Genomic DNA, 21,904 nt, shown 5'->3' with positions numbered 1-21,904 from the left:
TAATATGATTCTTTTACGCAAGTGTGAATGTCCACATCATGTATTCATCATTAAAACTTTAACAAAATATTAGTTTCGTACCGAAAAAGAAAAAGAAAAAACACAAATGAAATACTAAGTTTGCCAAACCATTATTCTGCTTGCCAACACAACGTAATCTTATTGCAACACAATGTTTGCCAACACAACACAATCTTATTTCAAAAATCAATATAAGAATCCAATGTAAAACACAATGTTGAAATGAAAAATGTACATCCTATATCGGCTACTTGCATGATTTTCGATTATGGCTCCCCAACTTATTGCATCTCCCGTACTTTATTTGCTTCAGTTTCTCACCCCTTGATGGGATCCTATTCTTTTTCGGCCTTCCGGGTGGTCTTTTCACAATTGACGGGTATATAGTGAAGTCCATGAGATCAAAAGACAGCTTTTCCACCGATGGTATAGAGAATATGGTACCCGAATAGGCTGCACGATATGTCTCTACATGAAAGTAATGTTCCACACAATCATTGAGATTGTAGCGGCTCTTCTGAATATCAATCACAGCATGGTCACATGGGAATCCGTTGATTTTCCATTTAAAGCAAGAACATGTACGCCTTGCAATATCAACTGTAACAGATAGTATCGAATGAACTTTAAACACATCCTCATTGGCTTTGCTAACTTGCCAAGACTTGCTGTCGTTGAATGAATCCATAAGCATTGTTTTGAATGTAGGACAAATAAGCTCATTCCATTTGTTTGCTTGGTCACGCCGTGCAGACATTTGCCGCATCAACTACGTACGAATTGTGTCCACCATTTGAGTGATAGGAAGATTGCGTATTTCTTTAATCCAATTATTAAATGACTCTGCCGCATTGGATGTCATCTCCCCATAACGCATGCCCCTACACAACATCACAAACATTGTACAATACGAAATTTAATTTCTTCGAAACTGAATATGAAATTTCACATTGCCACAAAACATAACTGAAACTTCATATCGTTACCATTCTAAACTTGATAAATGGAATACATTAGGAAATTACTATTACCTGAAGTATGAATTTGCCCAATGCTCAGGTGCCAAGTCCTTGAAAAAATTATGTGCTTGTTGCTTACCCTCCTCTTTTAATTTTGCAAGCTTTTCATAGAACCCTATCACAGTTGGCTCGTAAGCACAGTCACCCAAACTACTAACTAAGTGATCCCTAAATTTATTATCAATTCCTTTCATCCGATCTCTTAAATTGCTCTTCAAGTGTTGTAAGCAATAACCGTGATGAGCCGATGGGAACACCTTTGGCATAGCTTCTAACAGACCAAGATTACGATCCGAAATAAAAGTAATCTGGCGCTTACCATAAACAACCTTCTCATGTTCATGCAAGAACCATGACCAATTGGGCGTGGTCTCAGAATCAACAATCGCAAATGCAACAGGAAATAGACCTACAACACAACACACCATTACACAACTGTTCACAATATTCCAAAGTGAATAGAAAACAATATAAAGCAAACAGATCATGTGGATGTTTATATCTACATTGCTCTGTTACTATTGTTGTTTTTTGATTTGGGTTCGTAAACATCAATGATGGGAACATTCACATTAATGTTCATTAATTGATAAACTCACATTAGTAGACATTGATGTGAACATACACATCAGTGTATAGTAATGTGAATGTTCACATTACTGTTAATTTGTCAATCACTCATATTATGTTGTTGTTGACATCAATTTGTATTGATGTAAACATTGACACTAGTGTAGAAGTTCTCAATGTGAATATTTACATGAATAGACAGGTAAAAAAAATACTAACCATTGTTTTCATCTTTCACCGTTGCCGTAAGTAGCTGACCTTTGTACTTTCCTTTGAGGAATGTTCCATCTAGGAATAATAAAAGCCGACAAGAATTGAACCCAGACATACACGCAACGAATGATACAAAGAAACGACAAAATTGTTGACTACTCGCATCATAGTCAATATTGACATAAGTCCCCGGATTGTAACGCAACACAGCATCCGAATACCACTGCAACTGGTGGAACGATAATGAGTGATCTCCATGAATAACAGCCTTTGCTTTCTCCACGCCCAACCATACCACATGGTAACTCACATCAAGCCCATAATCCTTCTTCAAAATAGTCACCACCTCACACGGCTGAGTCAACGGCTTGTCCTTCACAATTTCAGATATGGTACTCGACACCACATCAGAACTAACTCGCGCATTCTTCGATGTTCGGACATCCGTACCACAACTATGCACATTACTAAAACTCTTGATGTAGAAAAAACCATTTGCTCGTTGTGCTCTACAATGTATAGCCCACAAGCAACCTCTCTCCTCACGCATCGTACACACAGCAGTAACCCTTGTTGTCTCGTTCTTGACATACATAAACTGAAACCCACATTGGATGGCATACTTACATAAAACATCACGAAATTCTTGTACACCTCCAACAAACTGTTGTCCTATATGCGTAATACCATTTGCCCAAGGGGCTGATAACAACACCTTCTCCTTATGGTGGCAAAATCTCCGTAGTGCATCAATTTCTTCCTCACCCCCCACACGCAGCGACACAGAGCTACTCGATTGACCAATATCACTTTTCAACTCAACGACAACTTCTACATGTTGTACCCCCATTGATTTAGCAAGCAATAACATGTTCTAAAATTCTTCCTCATTGTCCAAATCACACCTATTAATCCCAGGTAGCCGACAGAACAATGAAATAGAACCAGCAAACAACTCACCCTATTTTTCACACAAACACTCCACCAAACGCGAATAACACAAAGCACGGGCAACATTTATTACAGTTGTACTGCAATCATATGTACACACCAACATCATAAAGGTATCCATCTCCTGTAAAAACACAACAATACAACCATCAATAATAATCCAAAGTGATATGAAAATTCACAGAGTGCAAAATTAGATGCCTATGTATACAGTGCAAGTGCTGAATCCATAATGAAAACTATCACCACTATCTTTACACAACATAAAACATTTAACAATATCAAAATGACGCCACCACATTAAGGTGACAATACACAACATGCAAGCAACCCTTCATAACTTCACATTAACAAGATGTGAACATTCACATTGATACATATACTCTGAATTACATCACCGACACAGAACCTCATTGATTCTTCACATAATATTAACAAGATGTGCACATTCACATTGATACATATACTCTGAATTATATCACCCACACAGAGCCTCATTACGCAAACATCAAAGTAAAATGAGAACATCCACATTCTGCACATAATATAAACAAGATATGCACATTCATATTGATACATATACTCTGAATTATTTCACCCACACAAAGCCTCATTACGCAAACATCAAAGTAAAATGAGAACATCCACATTCTATACATAATCTGAATGACCTCCCCTCCACAAGACCACGTAAAATGCATATAATCAAAAAATAGAGCATCTGATCCATATCAATCAAAAAACAGAGTATCTGATCCATCATACAAATCAAAACATAAACTGAACATGTATTCATAATCAAAATTATACTAACCTTAATCATGCAATCCTACAATCGTCCTGTAACTCGAAAACAACTGATTTGAACTAGTTATACTCCAGAAAATGTGAAAATTGAACTCTGTCCAATTCGTCGTCTTCACTCGAAAATCACTGAACCATACTACAACAGCAACAATAAAATCCTAGCACATCAAAGCCTTCGAACGGGCATGCAAAATAGAAATGTACAGAATGATGATGAAGATAGAAACTACCAAAACTGAATCAACGAAAAAAAAGACAACGTGTTAGGTGTATTAACACAATATATATATATATAAGGGCAAAATAGTCCAGGTATAAATATAAAATTAGTAAAATGGACCTTATGGAATAAAAAGAAATGTATATTGGACTAATCAGATTATAATATTTTTTTGTGCACCCAATGGGTTATAACAACTCCAAAATGGATTTATCAATAAAAATTTAGGGTCATTTTGGAAAGTATGTTAAAATTTATTTTTTTGATTTTTTTAATTTTTTTTAAAAATATGTAAGAAAATAAAGATATAATATAACTCAAAAAAATTTAAAAAAAAAACTAAAATTGTTAAAAGTCTACAAATAAAATGTATTTATAATATGGAAAATGCTATAGGTCCAAATAAATGACCAAATGTCTCACGGATGTGTAATCCACACTAATATAGATTTGATGTAAAATATTTAATTATTTATTTAGTAAAAATTTTAATATTTCTAACATTAATCTTATAATATAAAATTTATATTTCTTATAAGAATAGAGGTGGTCGTAAATTTAATATAGGAGTGTTTTGGGAAGAAAATAAAAAGTTAATTTTTAACTTTTTACCCATTTCAAGTCATATCATTTCTCATATTTTATAAATTAAAAAATACAAAAAATTAATTTTTTACCAACCTTTCAAAACATCACATATTCTTAAAAAAGTGCCCCTTAGAGAAAAAGCAATTATTTGAAAACGCCAACAGGCGGCGCTTTGCCTTATGCTTGCGAACCATTCAAAAAAATATAACTTAAAAAAAGTCATAATTTTTATTTTTTTTTGTTTTTAGTAAAAATAAATTAAATTAAACTTATGTCAATTTTTTTATTTTATATTTTACCTGGTTTAAAAGAATATAAAAGTACAGTAAATTAAAAAGGAAAATGGAAAATTTTCATCACACAAAAAAATCAACTTTTTTAATTTGTCTTTAGCGGATCTGGGTGATTGTCCAACTAGTCATCGAGATGGTATGTCAAGGTAAATGAGATTTTAGGTTTGAGTTTATGAAAAGACATTAGTTTGTGTTATAATCTAATTAATATTTTATGTAAAATAAAAATAAAAAATTGTCTTTAGCATTTTATTTTTATATTACTTAAGTGGTAAGAGTGTTTTTACTTAAACCAAAAAAATTTATATTCAAACCTTGTGTACCTCTTTATATAATTTTTTGTTTTAAAATAAAAAAATCTACATGTGACATAAGGAGAAGAAATCCTTAACACCAACTGAAACATTTGCTTAATAATAGTATAGATCAGTTGAGTAAGATTCAGAATTTCATTAAAAATAAAAAAATTAATCAAACAATTGTTAGAAAAGCAATTGTAAAACCCAATATTGTGTCTGTTTAGTACAAGTTTTATGGTTGGAAAAATAATATCTTTGCTTGTTTTTAGTGTCGCGCTTCCGGATAATATTATCCAGGTCTCTCCTCAGCTCAACAATCCGTGAAGCAGCTTGACCTCCTCTGATTGCGTAGTTCGACCCTATCCTCATGTGTGGAGGAAGGATCGGTCCTGTGGACACTGATGTATACCATTCAACATAGTCCTTGCGATCGGTCAAATGCATCTCGAAGAAGTCTCCTCCAACATTGAAGTGCCTAATCTGATCTTTGGAAGTGTCCAGTAAGCTATATCTAGCAGCTTCACCCGTCCGCGATGCATGGAAGGATTGGGGTGGCGGATCAGGAACTGGCCGATCAATCCCAAACTGCCGTAACACTATCTCACCCAGGTACCACATGACCTGGTCCAAGTATATCAGCTCTACTCGGGCAAGGAAGTACGGATCAGATATAGCTACAGCTGGCCTAGCAGCGTAAGGCCTATCTCCAAAAGGCCTACAGGTGATTTACATCCACATAGCATCAATCGGTCATCCACGCAAATGAAGAAGGAAATATCGCAGAAGAACAAGCTTACTTTAGGATCGTATCAGAGAGCTCAAGACCCAGTTGAGGAGTCGAGCTGATACAAAGCAGGAGAGAGATCTATCTTCTAGAGTCACAGAATCAAAACCTCTCATCCGCGAAGCTGGGGTGGGATATATGCGTAAATCCCCGGCATCATGGGTCACCTTCCTTCTTTCCTCCCCCTTAATTAAGAGGTTTGGGAATTTTCGCAAACAAGTAAGAGGCTTGTGCCAGTAACTATGCCTCTCGTTAAAGAGTTCATGAAGGATGTGAAACCTACATCATTGCTAGTGTAAAGGCAGGCGGCTAAAAGGAAGCTTATTCTAAAAACACATTTCAGAAAATTTTACTTTTTTATTTTCCGTGTTTTTTTGTTTTTACTAAAATTTTTAAATATTTTAAGCATTTTTTTTAATTTTTAGACACACTTAACATAAATACACATAAAAAGTATAATTTTTGTGAAAAATATCGTTTAAAAATTCACTAAATACCAAAAATGTTAATATATATATATATATATATATGAGAATTCAGTATAGTTTTCTTATTTTTATGTATTTATTAATTTTTTAAAATATTTTTTCACAAATTTTTTAATTTTTAGATACATCTAAGTAAGGTGCATCTAAAAAAAATAATTAAAATTTTAAAAATATTCACTAAAAAAAACACGAAAAATAAAAAACTTAATCCAAAAAACTCAAACCAAACACACACAATGATTTTTTGGTGACTTTACTGCAATATTAAAGTGGGTGAAAATTCTCAATTGAGGTAGATTAAAGTGGGTTTAGATTCTTTGTAATGAAATCTTTACACTACAAAACGAATGACAAAAAATCATTAAGATTTGAATGAGAAATTTACTCATTAAGTTGATCTCATGAAAGAAGTATTGGGAATGGTGTAAAACCTTCTATCCCACATTGATTGTAGATGAGAGCATTGATGGGTATTTAAATCCCATTTTTTTGCCTAAGGGTGTGAACCCTTTGGGACATCTAAATTTTTCGAAGGAAGAGAGTTATGGTTGCTTCAAGGATGGACTTGAGCCAAGACTATAGTCCAAATTGGTTATGAAAAAATTGCCATACGCATGCGCGCGCGTGCGTCGCCCCGCCTAGACCGGGCTGGATCTTGGATCTTGAGACTTGAGGCTTGCTAGACTAGATTGAGTGTGGGGGTTGGGCTTGGTCCAACAGTGCTTGAAGCTTGCTAGACTAGATTGAGTGTGAGGTTGGGCTTGGCCCACCAATCTTAATCTTTTTGGGCCAAGCCAGTGTTGTGGGTTGCAGAATTATACACATTACACAGGTATATAAAATGTATGTAACTTCTTGCTAGGCTGGATTGAGTGTGGGGGTCAGGCTTGGCCCACCCATCTTAATCTTGTTAGGCCAAGTCAGTGTTGTGGGTGGTAGAATTATACACATTACACAAGTGTATAAAATGTGTGTAACTCCTCTATAATGATGATGAATTATTCCAGCAGTTTTATAGATTTAATACAAAATTCATTTATGCATTTGTGATGGGCCTTGATGGCTGGGGTCTTTTCCTCTCTCCCTCCATGTGTATAAAAGGAGGCCATTTCCTTTAATTTCATTACCCATAATATTTGTTCTTCTTGTCTTCAAAAGTTTTCCTCCAGTTTTATACTCTTCTTAGTGAGAGAGTGCAGCCTTAGTTCTGTTTGCCGAAACTACACAGTCGGTGCATTGCTATAGTTGGTCCAACCGTCATATCCTGGGAGACAGACGTCGAAGAACCTCCAGCACCGAACCGGTGAGGCGGTGAATTTGTTTTAAGGACACTGTCTAGTGCAGGTTTCGATTTGCTTTCTTTTGCTATTTTATTTTATTATGTATTTTAATTTTCAGCATGGTTTGCTTGTTCTAAAATTTCAATTGTCAATTATGAATATATTTGTTTTAAGTTTAATTTCTGGAACTCAGAATAGTGAAATTCTATTGCATTTTTCAGAAATGACAACTGTCACCAATGCTGCTGCTGTTGCTACTAATGTTGGCGGGGATCAGAACCCCGGGGCAACTAGCTTGCCAACCCCTATTACTGTGACCTTTGTTGTCAACCTTGTTGTTGCTCCTACTGTTTTGGGAGGCCCGCTCAACCATTACAAGCGTTTGGAGAAGTTCACGGGAGTGAATTTCAAGAGGTGGCAGCAGAAGATGCCGTTCTACCTGACTACTCTAAGCCTTGCAAGGTTTTTGAGTGAAGATTCACCAGCCGTGGAGGAGAATGGGCAAGGCAAGTAGAAGCTCATGGCTCTAGATGCTTGGAAGTAGTCAGACTTCCTTGCTGGAGCTATGTTCTGAATGGCTTGGCAAATTCACTTTTCAACGTGTTTTATGCTAAGAAGTCAGCAAAGGAGATGTGGGATGCCTTGGACAAGAAGTACAAGACCGAAGATGTTGGGGCAAAGAAATTTGTCGTTGACCGATTTCTGGATTTCAAGATGGTGGACTCAAAAACGGTCATCAGTTAAGTCTAAGAGTTCCAAGTAATTCTGTATGAGATTCATATAAAGGAAATGTTTCTAAGCGAATCATTCCAAGTAGCTACGCTGATTGAGAAGCTGCTGAACGGTTGGAAAGACTTCAAGAACTACTTAAAGCGCAAGCGAAAGGAGATGATAGTCGAAGAGCTCGTTGTCAGGCTCCGTATTGAGGAAGACAACAAGAAGAAAGGGGGGAGTACCTCCACGGTAAAAGCAAATGTGGTTGAGCACGGCCAGTCTTTGGGGGTGAACAAAAAGCCACAAACAAGCAAAAGCTCGAAGTTAGGGCCGAGAGGTGGTGTCTCCAAAAAAGGCTAGTGTACAAGCCGCAAAAACCTACTTTTATATTCAATGGAAAGTGCTTCAACTGTGGAAGTGATGGGCATCGAGCGGTTGATTGCCGTAAGAAGAAGAAGCCTTACACGAAATTACCTCCACAAAAAAAAAGCTGAGCTCACATGGTTGAGATGGAGGATCTATCATAAGATGTGGACGACATGCATCTGGCAACTTTCATCTCGAAAGTGAACATGGTAGGGTCTAACTCGAAGGAATTGTGGGTGGATAGTGGGGCCATTCGCCACATCTATGCTAAGAAGAAGATGTTCACAACCTTCGAACCGGTTTCAAATGGAGAGAAGTTGTTCATGGGGAATTCTGCCACCTCAACTATTGAGGGAAAGAGCAAGGTGGTTCTAAAGATGACTTCAGGGAAAGAACTGACTCTAAACAGTGTTCTCTATGTGCCAGACATTCGTAAGAACCATGTCTCGGGGTCGCTCTTAAGTAAGCATGGCTTCCGCATGGTGTTTAAGACTGAGAAGGTCTTGTTGATCAAAAACGAGGTCTATGTGGGGAAATGGTATATGTCGAACGGTATGTTTAAACTCAATGTAATCACTCTTGTCCCTAAAATTAATGAGAAAGCTTATTCTTCTGAGTATATGCTTGATTCCCCTAATTTATGGCATGGTAGATTGGGTCATATAAATTTTGACTCTTTGTGTGGATTAATCAAATTAGATCACATACCATCTTTCAAGATTAATCCAAATCACAAGTGTGAAACTTGTGTAGAAGCAAAATTGACAGACTTTTTTTTCATTCTATTGAAAAAAGTACCGAGCCTTTAGATTTAGTATATAGTGTTGTGTGTGACTTGAAAGTTATACAATCACGTGGTGGCAACAAATACTTCATCACTTTTGTTGATGATTGCACTAAATATTGTTATGTGTATTTGCTAAAAAGCAAAGATGAGGTGATTGATAAATTTATTCTTTTCAAGAATAAAGTTGAGAATCAACTAAGCCGAAAGATTAAGGTTGTGTTTGGTTATGTGTTCTAAACATATTTACACCCATTGATTTGAGTGTGGTGTTTATTTTGAGCTTTCAAATTATAATTTTACACCCACTTTTGAAAACTCCTTTCCAGGCGGGGAAAATTTGGCTAACCCGATCGTCCCCCGGATGTCTAGTCGGTTGACCAGAACCGTGTTCAGGTTTTTTTTTTTTTTGACATCTGATATTTTTATATTTTAAATAAAAAATATTTTAAAATTTTTTTTAAAATGTTTAATGAGCTTTGAATAGAATTTTGAGTTGTGTGTTTGGTTTTGAGTTGTAAATTTTTGAATCAAATATCATATGCCACACCATTTAATTCAAACTCAATTCAAAAATCTTTTCAAAACTCATAACTAAACAAATTTGCCACACTCAAATCATAATTCCAAAACTCACAAACTCAAAATATAACTCTATTTTTAAATCATAATTCTAAAGCTATACCAAATGCAACCTAAGGCTTTAAGATGTGATCATGGTGGTGAGTATGAATCCTCGTTTGTTGAGCTTTGTGCTCAATTTGGGATTATCCACCAAACCACAGCTTCTTATTCCCCTCAGTCAAATGGTGGTGCTGAGCAAAAAAATAAGACGTTAAAATAAATGATAAGTGCAATGTTAATAAGTTCTGAGCTGGCACAAAACTTGTGAGGGGGAAGCAATTCTCTTCGCAAATTACATTCTTAATAGAATACCTCGGAAGAATGTAGACAAGACCCCATATGGGTTGTGGAAAGGCCACAAGCCTTCATATAAATACCTACGAATATAGGGGTGTCTTGCAAAAGTAGCGGTGCCTACACCCAAGCGAGTTCGGATAGGACTGAAGTCAGTAGATTATATATTCATTGGCTATGCTCATAACAGCAGTGCATATCGATTTCTTGTGCATAGGTCTACTATTCCAGATATACACAAGAATACTATCATGGAATCAAGAAATACATCTTTCTTTGAAGATGTATTTCATTGTTGTCTCCAAAAAGGGGTTCCAAGTTCCATGAAAGAAGTTGAAGGTGACAATGATCACATAGATGATCAAGTCGATGATCAGAATGAGCCAAGAAGGAGTAAAAGGGCCAGGACTGCAAAGTCCTTTGGTCCGGACTTCTTGACTTATATGTTAAAGGGAGAACCTCGAACTTTTCATGAAGCTATGACTTCACCCAAAAGTCCCTTGTGGAAAACAGCTATTAAGAGTGAAATTGACTTCATCTTACAAAACCATACCTGGGAGTTGGTTGATCTACCCTAAGCAGTAAGGCCTTGGGGAGCAAGTGGATCTTTAGAAGAAATATGAAAACGAATGGATCAATTGATAAGTATAAAGTTAGACTAGTCATCAAAGGATATAGGCAGTGAGAAGGCTTGGAATACTTTAATACGTATTCACCTGTGACAAGAATTACATCCATTCACATGGTGATTGCGATAGCAGCTTTACGTGATCTGGAGATACATCAGATGGATGTAAAGACAGCTTTCTTAAATAAAAATTTAGATGAAGGAATCTACATGGAGCAACCCGAGGGGTTTTCAGCTTCAAGACAAAATAAGAACGTTTGCAAGCTTGTTAAATCATTATATAGTTTGAAGCAAGCTCGTAAACAATGGCATAAGAAGTTTGACAACGCTATGTTGTTAAATGGGTTCAAAATCAATAAGTGTGACAAATGCGTATATGTCAAAGACACTGATAGAGGTTATGTCATTTTGTGTCTATACGTTGATGGCATACGCATTGTTGGTAGTAATGATGAGATGATTAAAACTACCAAGAGATTGTTAAACTCTAAGTTTGACATGAAAGATATGGGTCTTGCAGATATAATTCTGGGTGTTAAGATTATTAGAATATCTTATGGTATTGTATTTTCTCAATCTCACCATGTTGAGAAAATACTTGAGAAATTTGGTAAATCAGATACAAGTGTGCCTAGGACACCGGTAGACTTAAGTCTACACTTAACCAAGAATAATGGTGAGAGTATCTCTCAGCTAGAATATTCTCGGGTCATTGAAAGTTTGATGTATCTGATGAGTTGTACAAGCTCGAATATAGCCTATTCTGTTAGCAGGCTTAGTAGATACATGAGTAATCCAAATGCCACTCATTTGAGGGGCATTATGCGGGTGTTAGGTTATCCACGTTACACCCGGGGTTATGGGCTGCATTATACCAGATACCCAGCGGGACTAGAAGGGTACAGTGACACTAATTGGATATTTGATATAAAGGACTCCAAATCCAGTAGTGGTTATGTGTTTACCCTCGGAGGGCAGTCGTGTCTTGGAAATCTTCCAAGCAAACGTGTATATTGAGATGAACGATGGAATCTGAGTTTATTTCTTTGGATAAAGCAACTGAAGAAACTGAATGGCTTCGCCAGTTCATTGAGAATATTCCATGTTGGTCGAAACCTGTGCCAACCATCTGTATTCATTGTGATAGCCAATCGGCTATTAGACGGACATAGAGTAATATGTATAATGAAAAGTTTAGACATATTCGTCGTAGACATAATTCCATAGCACAACTACTCTTTAACGGAGTTGTCACTTTAGACTATATAAAGTCTAAGGACAATATTGCTGGTCTGCCAACCAAAGGGTTAAATCGATTGTTAGTAGAGAAATTGTCAGAAGGAATGGGTTTAAGGCCTTTAGTGTAAGGTGTTACCGGAATGGAAACCCAACCTAGTTGACTGGAGATCCTAAGATCTAGGTTCAATAAGACAACCTAATTGCGTATAACAGTGGCATGTCACTAAGGAGGTTAAACCTCCAGCCATTCCTTTTATCAGTGATACTTGCAAGTATGGAAGTTAAGCTGAGCTTTTAATGACTGTAGTGTATTGAACTGTTGAGCTAAGTCTAACAGGATACTCAAGTAGAGTCACCTATGTAAGTGTGAAGTGGGGCCGCTTCTATAAGAATTGACAAGGCCTAATTCTTTAAACCACTCACTGAATCAGGCTAGTGTTCCAGGGCCAAAACGGACACAACAGCGAGAACAAAATGATAGTTGGAGTAATTCCTGTGTGAGGTCTGTTGTCTTGGTTTACATAAACGATAGAACAGTTCAAGACTTCGCGTTCACTGTGTGGCCATTAAATCCGATAGACTTCACTAGGAGGGGTTCAAAGCCAAAAGCTACCATTTCTGATGCCGGGGTTATTCCGTTGCACTCTCTCCGAGTCTTTGTTGTTAAGTGTTGTCCGTTTGTTGTTATTCAGTCAATTTTTAATCATGTGGGGGATTGTTGAAAAAATAATAGTTTTTTGGAGACTATAATGCAATATTAAAATGGGTGTCAATCATTAAAGTGGGTTTTAGATTCTTTGTAATGAAATCTTTACACCACAAAAAGAATGACAAAAAATTATTAAGATTTGAATGAGAATTTAACTTATTAAGTTGGCCTCATAGAACAGGTATTGGGAAAGGTGTAAAACCTTCTATTTCACATTGATTGCAGAGGAGAGCATTGATGGGTATTTAAATCCCATTTTTTGCCTAAGGGTGTGAGCCCTTTGAGGCATCTAAAATTTTCGAAAGAATGGAGTTATGGATGCTTCGAGGATGAGCTTGGGCCAAGACTATGGTCCAAGTTGGTTATGAAAAAATTGCCACAAGCGCGCGCATACGTCACCCGCCCAGATCGGGCCAGATCCGAGTCCGTAGGTCATGGATCTTGGATCTTGGGCTTGGGCTTGGGCTTGGGCTTGAGGCTTGCTGAACTGGATTGAGTGTGGGGGTTGGGCTTGGCCCACCCATCTTACTCTTTTTGGGCTAAGCCACTGTTGGTGGTTGCAGAATTATACACATTACACAGGTGTATAAAATGTGTGTAACTACTCTATAATGATGATGAATTTTTCCAGCAGTTTTACAGGTTTAATACATAATTCATTTCTTCATTTGTGATGGGCCTTGATGGCAGAGATCTTTTCCTCTCTCTCCCTCTCCCTCTCTCTCTCTATGTGTATAAAAGGAGGCTCTCTCCTTCCTTTTCATCACCCATAATATTTGTTCTTCTTGTCTTCAAAAGTTTTCCTCCAGTTTTAAATTCTTCCTAGTAAGAGAGTGCAGCCTTAGTTCTGTTCGCCGAAACTACTCAGTCGGTGCATTGCTTTAGCTGGTTCAACCATCGTATCCTGGGAGACAGATGTCGAAGAACCTGTAGCACCCAACCGATGAGGCGGCGAATCTGTTTTAAGGACACTGTCTAGTACAAGTTTCGGTTTGCTTTCCTTTGCTATTTTATTTTGTTATGTATTGTAATTTTCAGCATGGTTTCCTTGTTTTGAATTTCAATTGTCAATTATGAATCTATTTGTTTTATGTTATCACACAATTTGTACAACATTTATATGTTAAAAATTGAATAAAAAATCTAAACTAAAAAATTTTCTTTTCAATAATCAATTTGTTTAAGTTATTTTAGTCTTATAAAGTGTAAGTACAATTTGCACAAAATAGTTTGACATAATTTTTCAAAAAAAAAAAAATACTATAACTAAAATTTGTGATCTTTCACCTTCATTTCATCAAATTAAAACTTTTAATGAAACAACCATTTTGTACCTACGACCTTATTTGGGAAGAAGGGTAAGCTAAAATAGTTTACTAAATGATAAAATAGACTAAAATAATTAATAAGACAAAATATCATATCTAAGCTTAAGGTACTCTTAACTCTTGACTTTCGCTCTCTATCCGTATTATCTATCAGCTACTTTTTGATTTCCTCTTGGGATTGAGTGCATAGAAACCTTTGCATTGAAACATATAATAAAATAAAATATAGAAGACTGCTTTCACTGGGCTTATTAATTACCAGCACAAGAAGGGAAGAAAGAAAGAGAGAAAGGCATACAGTGAACACTTGAGTTCAAGCATGCCGATAGGGTGGTTCAAGTTCCGCGGCTAGGGGAGGCATACTGAGAAAGATGGTAAGCAACAAGCATAATGAAGTATAGAACATCATACGTTCAGACCTAAAAAATTTCATTTTTTCTCGCAATCATCAAACCAACTAAAAAAAAAATAATAATAATTAATTTTCCGAACACAACTTTTTTAATCAATCTAAAAAAAATAGTCAACTTCCCATACACGACCGCACATATATCAAATTAAGGGTTACTCAATTTTTTTTCCTTGAAATTACACTAATACCAAATGGTTCATGATGCTTGTAACTATTTGCCCTGATGGTTCGTGATTAAAGTCTCTTTTGGAAAGAGTAAAAAAAAAAATCAATTTATTAGTTTTTTTTATTTATTTAGATTGTGTTATATCTTTTATTTTTTGTATTTTTTTTCTAATAAGTCAAAAAATCAATTTTTTTAACACTTCTCAAAACAATCCAAAGTGGGATGGCTCGCGACAAATGTGGTGGTTGGCAGAGAGTGGTGGTGATTTGGTTGCAGGAAAGGCAGGGGTGGAGGGAAGGTAATGGTGAGTTTGAATTTTTTTTTTTTGAATTAAAATTTAATTTTACAATTAAAGTAAACAAATTAAGTGTTTGGTCCAAATTGTTATTTAAAATTCATGAAAAAAATTCATGAAAATGAGATGTTCTAAAAAAGTGAAATGACAAAATCTAATGGTTCCGTTTGGGAACTTGGTTATTTTTGTTTGCTTTTTAGCTATTTGAATACTTTAACCTAACTAAAAAGTTATGTTTGAAATGATAGTTATGTTTTTTTTAGTTAATTTGATAGTTGTAAGAAAAAAAATGAAATGATTATAGTTTGGATGTGACATTTTGTCTTATTAATTATTTTAATCTATTTTGTCTTTATTGACAATTTTAGCTAAAAAAATTCATATCCCAAACAGGGCCACTATATAGGGTAAACTACAAATATACTTTTTCAAGTTTGCTTAAAATATGAATTATTTTTTGTAGTTTGAAAAATTACAAATACCTCTTATCAAAATTTTTTATTTAACAGAATCAAGTAAAAAAAATGAAATTCATAACTGCTCTCACGTATAATAATAAAATTAGCTGAATTATTAATTGAAATATATTTCTAATATTATTAAAAATTATTAATTGATTTGATAATTTATTAATAATATAGGCTATTTGTTATAAAATTAGAAATTTCAAGGGGCAAAATGTAATTATCAAAATTACAGGGAGCGATTCGTATTTTAAGCAAATCTCAGTGAGTATAGTTATAATTTACGCTACTATTATGCCTCCGTTTGGGAAGTGGGTTGGCTTTTTGGCTTTTTGGCTTTTTTGGCTATTTTAGCCTGGGCTAAAAAGCTTGGTTTGGGAAGGGCTTTTTGGCTTTTTGGCTTTTTTGGCTTTTTTTGTGAGAGAAGAATGTAATGATTATGGGTTGGATGTGATGTTTTGTTTGTTATGGCTAAAATAGCCTATTTTGTTTTTTGTGGCTAAAATAGCCAAAAAAGCCTGAAAACCATCTTGCCAAACAGAGGCTATATAATATTAGCGGGGGATACACGCGATATGTGTGCAAAGTAAGAATAAAAACAAATAATAAAGAAATTAATATCATAATATATAAGTTACTTAAATTGTAAGTGTATTCTTAATGAAACCTAAGATTTTAGGTTCAAACCTTACTTGTGCAGCAGTACAATAATAATTTTTTATTTTAGCATATAAAATCTGCCATGTGGCATGAGAAAGAGGAGAAGTTTTGGAGATTTAAACACCAAATTCAGTATTCACATATATGATAGTATAGATAGAAAGTTTGATAACTCAAGTAAAAAAATTAAAAAGAGACATAAAAAAATTGAATAAAGTTTGAGTTAGAATTTAAAATTTAACCCTTAATTGTTTTGAATAATTTATCCTTAATTATCTGAAGCAAAAGCTCTAAAAGAAATGTTTGGTAAACTATTACTCCTTTTTAAGAGACCAAACAAACTTAAACCATGTTTAACAATGCTTCATCTCTTTATTGTAAAAAGTGGTTCATTATTTTGAGATAATCACTTTCTAACCACCTTCTCCAACAATCATTCCTATTTTTTTCCTTTAATTCAATTTTTTTAAAAGTTGGTGATTTGTGATGATCTAAATAAGTTTACTTTTTGACTTTTTATGAAATATAAGTTGGGTTTAAAGTGATGTGATAAAGAGGTGATGTGACTTAAATAGGATGGTGACTTTTTGATTTTTTGACTTTTTTAGGTTATGACAAACAAGATGATGTGACTTAACAATGGTACGAAAGAGAAGAGATAAACTGATTTTTTATTTGAATAATACTGTATGCACCAATTGATATACCAAAAGGTAAAGTGAGATTTTCTAATAATTTAAAGATTTATTTACTTGCTTTTATAATTTAAGAAATCAAAATAATATTTTTTAATAATTTGGAAAGTCACCGCATCCCTAACCCCTTTGAAGATTTTGTTAGAATTGCCTTGAACAACTATTTTTGAAAGTCCAAACTCTTTGGGTGTGTTTGGTAACGTTTACGTTTTTAGTTTATATTTATAAAAATTTTATAAACTGGTTTTTGTTTATTTTTAGAAAAACATAAACTACAAACGCGTTTGAAAATTGACAAAATGTTTAAAAAAATTTAAAAATATAAAAAAGAGTAAGAAATGGCAAGTGGTGGCAAGTGGCGACGGAAGACGGTAGTGAAAAGTGGTGACGGTAGGTGATGGGTAGGTGGTGGTGGTGAGTGGGTGGGTGGGTGGGTGACGGTGGCGAGTGGTGGGTGGTAGCGAGTGGGTGGTGGCAGGTGGATGGCAGATGGCGGGTGGTGGTGGTGGTGGTGGTGGTGGTGGTGGTGGGTGAGTGGGTGGGTGACGGTGGCGGGTGGTGGGTGGTAACGAGTGGGTGGTGGTGGCGGGTGGTGGGTGACGGATGGCAAGTGGTGATGGGTGGTGGTGGGTGGGTGGGTGGGTGGTAGGTGGTGATGGTGGATTGGTGGGTGACGGTGGCAGTGGCAGTGGTGGTGGCAAGTGGTGGTGGGTGGTGGCGGGTAGGTAGCGGGTGGTGGTGGTGGTGGGTGAGTGGGTGACGGTGGCGGGTGGTAGGTGGTAGCAAGTGGGTGGTGGTGGGTGGTGGCGGGTAGGTAGCAGGTGGTGGTGGTGGTGGTGGGTGGGTGGGTGACGGTGGAAGGTGGTAGGTGGTGGCAAGTGGGTGGTGGTGATAGTGGTGGTGGTGGTTCGTAGTGGTGGCAGGTGGGTGGCGGGTCGGTGGTAGGTGGCTGGTGGTGGCAGGTGGTGGATGGTGGTGGCAGGTGGGTGGTGAGTGGTGGTGGCAAGTAGGTGGCGGGTGATGGTAATGGCGGGCGGTGGATGGTAGTGGCGGGTGGTAGCGGGTGGATGTCAAGTGGGTGGTGGTAGTAGTGGCGAGGGGTAGATGGTGGTGGCGAGTGGGTGGCAGGTGAGTGGTGGCTGATGGTGGCTGGTGGTGGTGGCGGGTGGTGGCTGGTGGTGGTAGGTGGGTGGTGAGTGGTGGTGGCAGGTGGTGGCGGAAGACGGTGGTGGAAAATGGTGGCGGCTAGTGGTTAGTGTTGGGTGGTAAAAAAAAAAAAAACTAAAAACTCAAAATGGAAACACATTTTTTGGCCAAATTTATAAACTGAGACCACTGATTTATAAATCAAAAATTTTACCAAACAAGTTTTTATTTGAGTTTTTAAAAATTTTGTAAATATAAACAGAAAACTGAAAACGTAAGTGTTACCAAACGACACCTTTAAGACAACAGAGACTAGTATAGACTGTGTTTGTTCAAAAATCCACTCAAATCGGTAATCTGGACCGAATCAGACCGAATTGTACGGTTTGGTTCGGTTCTATTAAGAATTGGTTCGATTTCGGTTTAAGAAATATGAGAACTGTAAAAACGGTTCAGTTAATGGATTTTATGAAAAAATCACGATTCGAACAGAACCAAACCGAATTTTAAAATATATATATATATATAATATCAAGTTTTATTTTTATTAATTGATTTTTTGTAATTTTAATGATATTAGGATGATATAGATATGCAATGTTGAGTAATGCCTTAATATTATTAGTTTTTATTATGAATTAAATGTAATTAGTTTGAGTAATTATTTTATTAATATTAACAACTTATTCTTCTAAATAGAATTTTTTGGAACCGTGAACCAAACCAAAACTGAACCGTTATTTCAGTTTGGTTCTGGTCCAATTTTACAAGTATAATGATTTGATTTGATTTTCAAAATTACAGAATTGTTAGGATGAATCTAATTCTTAAATTTTCTCATAGCTAAATCAATCCGAACCGTGTAGACCATCGTGTAGACTCCCAGTAGCCTAGGCTAAGATAACCATTCTCATGAAACTAATAGAAAACCATGTTAATTGTCCAACAAGTTAGTATCTTACGTGCTTTTTGTATGCAAAAATATGACCACCTCAGAGTTATTAGTTGTAAAGAGACAGAGACCAAGCATATGACACACTTTTGTGATAGCGATTTTTGGTAGCCTATGTTAATGGCAAGTGAATCATGTCTCACTTTTTAAAAATATGAACTCCCATTTGATGTTATTGGGATCCCTACCCAAATAAAAAGAACTTTCAAATTTCCTTATCTTTTGATAGTCTAGATTCCTCTCAACTTTTTAGAGTGATAATTTTTTAAATTTTTTTTATTTATTACAATCAATAATAGGAATAAATAGGGAAAAAGGAATTTGCATAGCAGGATAATAAAACTTTATCAAAGTACCATATTTGATAAGAGAGTGCCTTAATTATCATATCAACTCCTAATAATTAAGAAACTCAAAATTCAATCCTTAACGTGTGTTTAAATCATGAATTTAGTGAGATTTAAAAAATAAATAAAAAAATAAAAAGAAAGAAAGAAAGAGAAACAGAAAAAATAAATAATTTATATTTTATTCACATTTCGCTGAATAATGAATTTAAGGAGGGATTTGAAAAAAGTAAAAAAAAATATGAATAAAATATATGTTAAATTTTTTCTTTTAAAATCTCTATCTAAATTATTATCCAAACACAACTAAGTTTCTAAACAGCAACATTCAATTAGTCTGATCTCAGCACTTTATTAAGAAATTCGTTTTGGCCATTTGAGCCACTTTTGAGTCACAAAATTTAAGTTACGAGACATTTTCTTAAGAAATTAAGAACTCTTCAGCTGGGGCAAGATAGCTCCTAGCTCTGATATACCTCCAAAAAATGTTTGAGCACTAATATATTCTCTCTCTTTGCCCTTTTTGTTTTTAATGTTAGTTTTACCATTTGACAAAGGCTTGTTGAATGAATCTCTTTGAAGAGGTTCAAGGCTTCCAAGATTTTATCTAAAACTGAAGAAGTACATATAACAAAAAAAAAATAAAAATTCTATTTAAAAAAATATCACAGTTTTTTTTTTATTATTTATTATTCAAATGCTCATATGTCTCCACCAAATTACAAGGGATAAAATGAACAATCTACTTCAGTTTTTAAATTTTATAATTTCACACTAATATTTATTTATACACATATACAGTAAACTATTGAAAATTGGGCCAACTAGCCATACTAGTACCATCCAAATTTTCATAATTTATTTGTGATGCATAGTATGCAATTTATCATAATTAATTGTGGTAGCAGATGGACACATTTACATTGTGTGTGTGTGTTTTTTTTAGTCTATTCCATCAAATAGACACTAGCTTAACAATAGTTAGAAAATATATTATACATATTTATAATTTTTTCCTCATAATATTATACATGTGTATACTATAATAAATTAAAATTTTAGAAATAAAAATTTAGCTATAAAATCACTTTTTACGAACAAAATATCTTAATTATTAAAAGTATCACTGTTGTATTTTTAGCGATGAAATTGGAAATTTGGTGATACATTACTAGTTCTTTGGGACCAAAAATTTCATCTAAAAAAATCAACTTTTTTTTTTTGCACAATATACCTTGTTTCCAAAAATGCATTTATTAGCAAAATTTTTATATTTTTTTTTTTAAAGATTTTTTTTTTTAACTTTTTGAAATGACTTTTTAATGATGACTCTTATAACGATACAAATTAGCCTCCTAATATTTTTTTTAATAAAATTTTCATTTTTAAGAATAAAAAAGTTTAACCTCTAAAATCTTTATACATTATAATAATATATATCTATATGTTGAAAATTATCATTATCACCTCCAAAAACACTTACTTCCACAATCCTCATTTGATCGCTTGATCCAAAATGCCCAAATCACCACTTTCATATTTAGTGACTGATTTCACAGGGAATATAATTGGTAGAAGGCATAGACTTATCAAAAGTCAGAAAGAATGGTTTTCGGTTTCCTTAAAAGCTGTCTCAAATTCTGTTTTTATTTTTTAAAATAACAAATACACTTTATGAGATTTGTTTAAAATTTAAATTATTTTTTGTAATTTAAAAAATTACAAATACTGCATTGTTAAAAATATTTATTTAATAGATTATTTGAAAAAATAAAATTTATAAATGCTCTCTTATGCAATAATAAAATTATCTAAATTATTAATTGAAATAAATTTATGAAATTATTAAAACTGTTAATTGAATTAATGATTTATTAATAAAATGAGTCATTTGTTATAAAATTATAAGAGGCGGGATATAATTTCCAAAACTATAAGAAACAATTCGTATTTTAAACAAACATATTTATCCTTTTTTATTATAGCTATTTTTTTTATTTTTTTGGGTTTATTGTAGCTAATTAGATGTTTGTTTTTGTCTTTAATCACTTCCCACCAAACAATCATATTTTATTTATTTTGTTTTATTTTATTTTTAGTGCTGATGATGGTGTTCGAGGCAAATTAATGAGGATATGCTCAAGAACGAGGGGGAGAAAGAAAATTTTAATTATTGATCTTTTTAAAGCTTAAATCCATATCTTCGAACAATATTTGACACGTAGACTGGAATCTTTTGGTACTGTCTGGGATTAGTCAGAATTAGTAATATAAGATATGAGAAATAATAATTGGGATGTAATTATTATAATATCTCATTTTTCAAATAATTAGGATTAAAGTTGGAATCAATAAGACTTTTTAATTGGGATGCAATGAAATTGGACGATTTTTTTAATAATCTTAGAGTATCATATAACATTATTTATGTGATGCACTAAATCAATTACATAACTAAAATTTTTGTAAGTGGATATACTTCACTTTTGTTAGATCGTTAAGATAAAAACAAAAAAAAAAAACTTATTTAATATATATTGGAGTTTTT

General features: G+C 34.5%; 1 protein-coding gene across 1 annotated transcript; it reads right to left on the bottom strand.

Annotated features, from left to right (window-relative positions):
• Positions 1 to 268: 268 nt before the first annotated feature.
• On the bottom strand, positions 269 to 6,698 carry LOC114279806 (uncharacterized). The gene is made up of 7 exons (XM_082905056.1): positions 6,685 to 6,698; positions 5,391 to 5,696; positions 1,830 to 2,278; positions 1,276 to 1,449; positions 1,053 to 1,155; positions 799 to 902; positions 269 to 621 (listed from the first exon to the last, which is right to left on the bottom strand). Exons 1-7 carry the CDS (start codon positions 6,696 to 6,698, stop codon positions 269 to 271), a joined length of 1,503 nt encoding a protein of 500 aa, XP_082761182.1.
• Positions 6,699 to 21,904: the final 15,206 nt, after the last annotated feature.

The sequence above is a fragment of the Camellia sinensis genome, chromosome 14 (assembly GCF_055761805.1).
Source record: "Camellia sinensis isolate YWXY chromosome 14, ASM5576180v1, whole genome shotgun sequence".
Classification (NCBI taxonomy): Eukaryota; Viridiplantae; Streptophyta; class Magnoliopsida; order Ericales; family Theaceae; genus Camellia; species Camellia sinensis.
The sequence above is the reverse complement of the archived record's forward strand: the minus strand, read 5'-3'. Positions and strand labels throughout refer to the sequence as shown.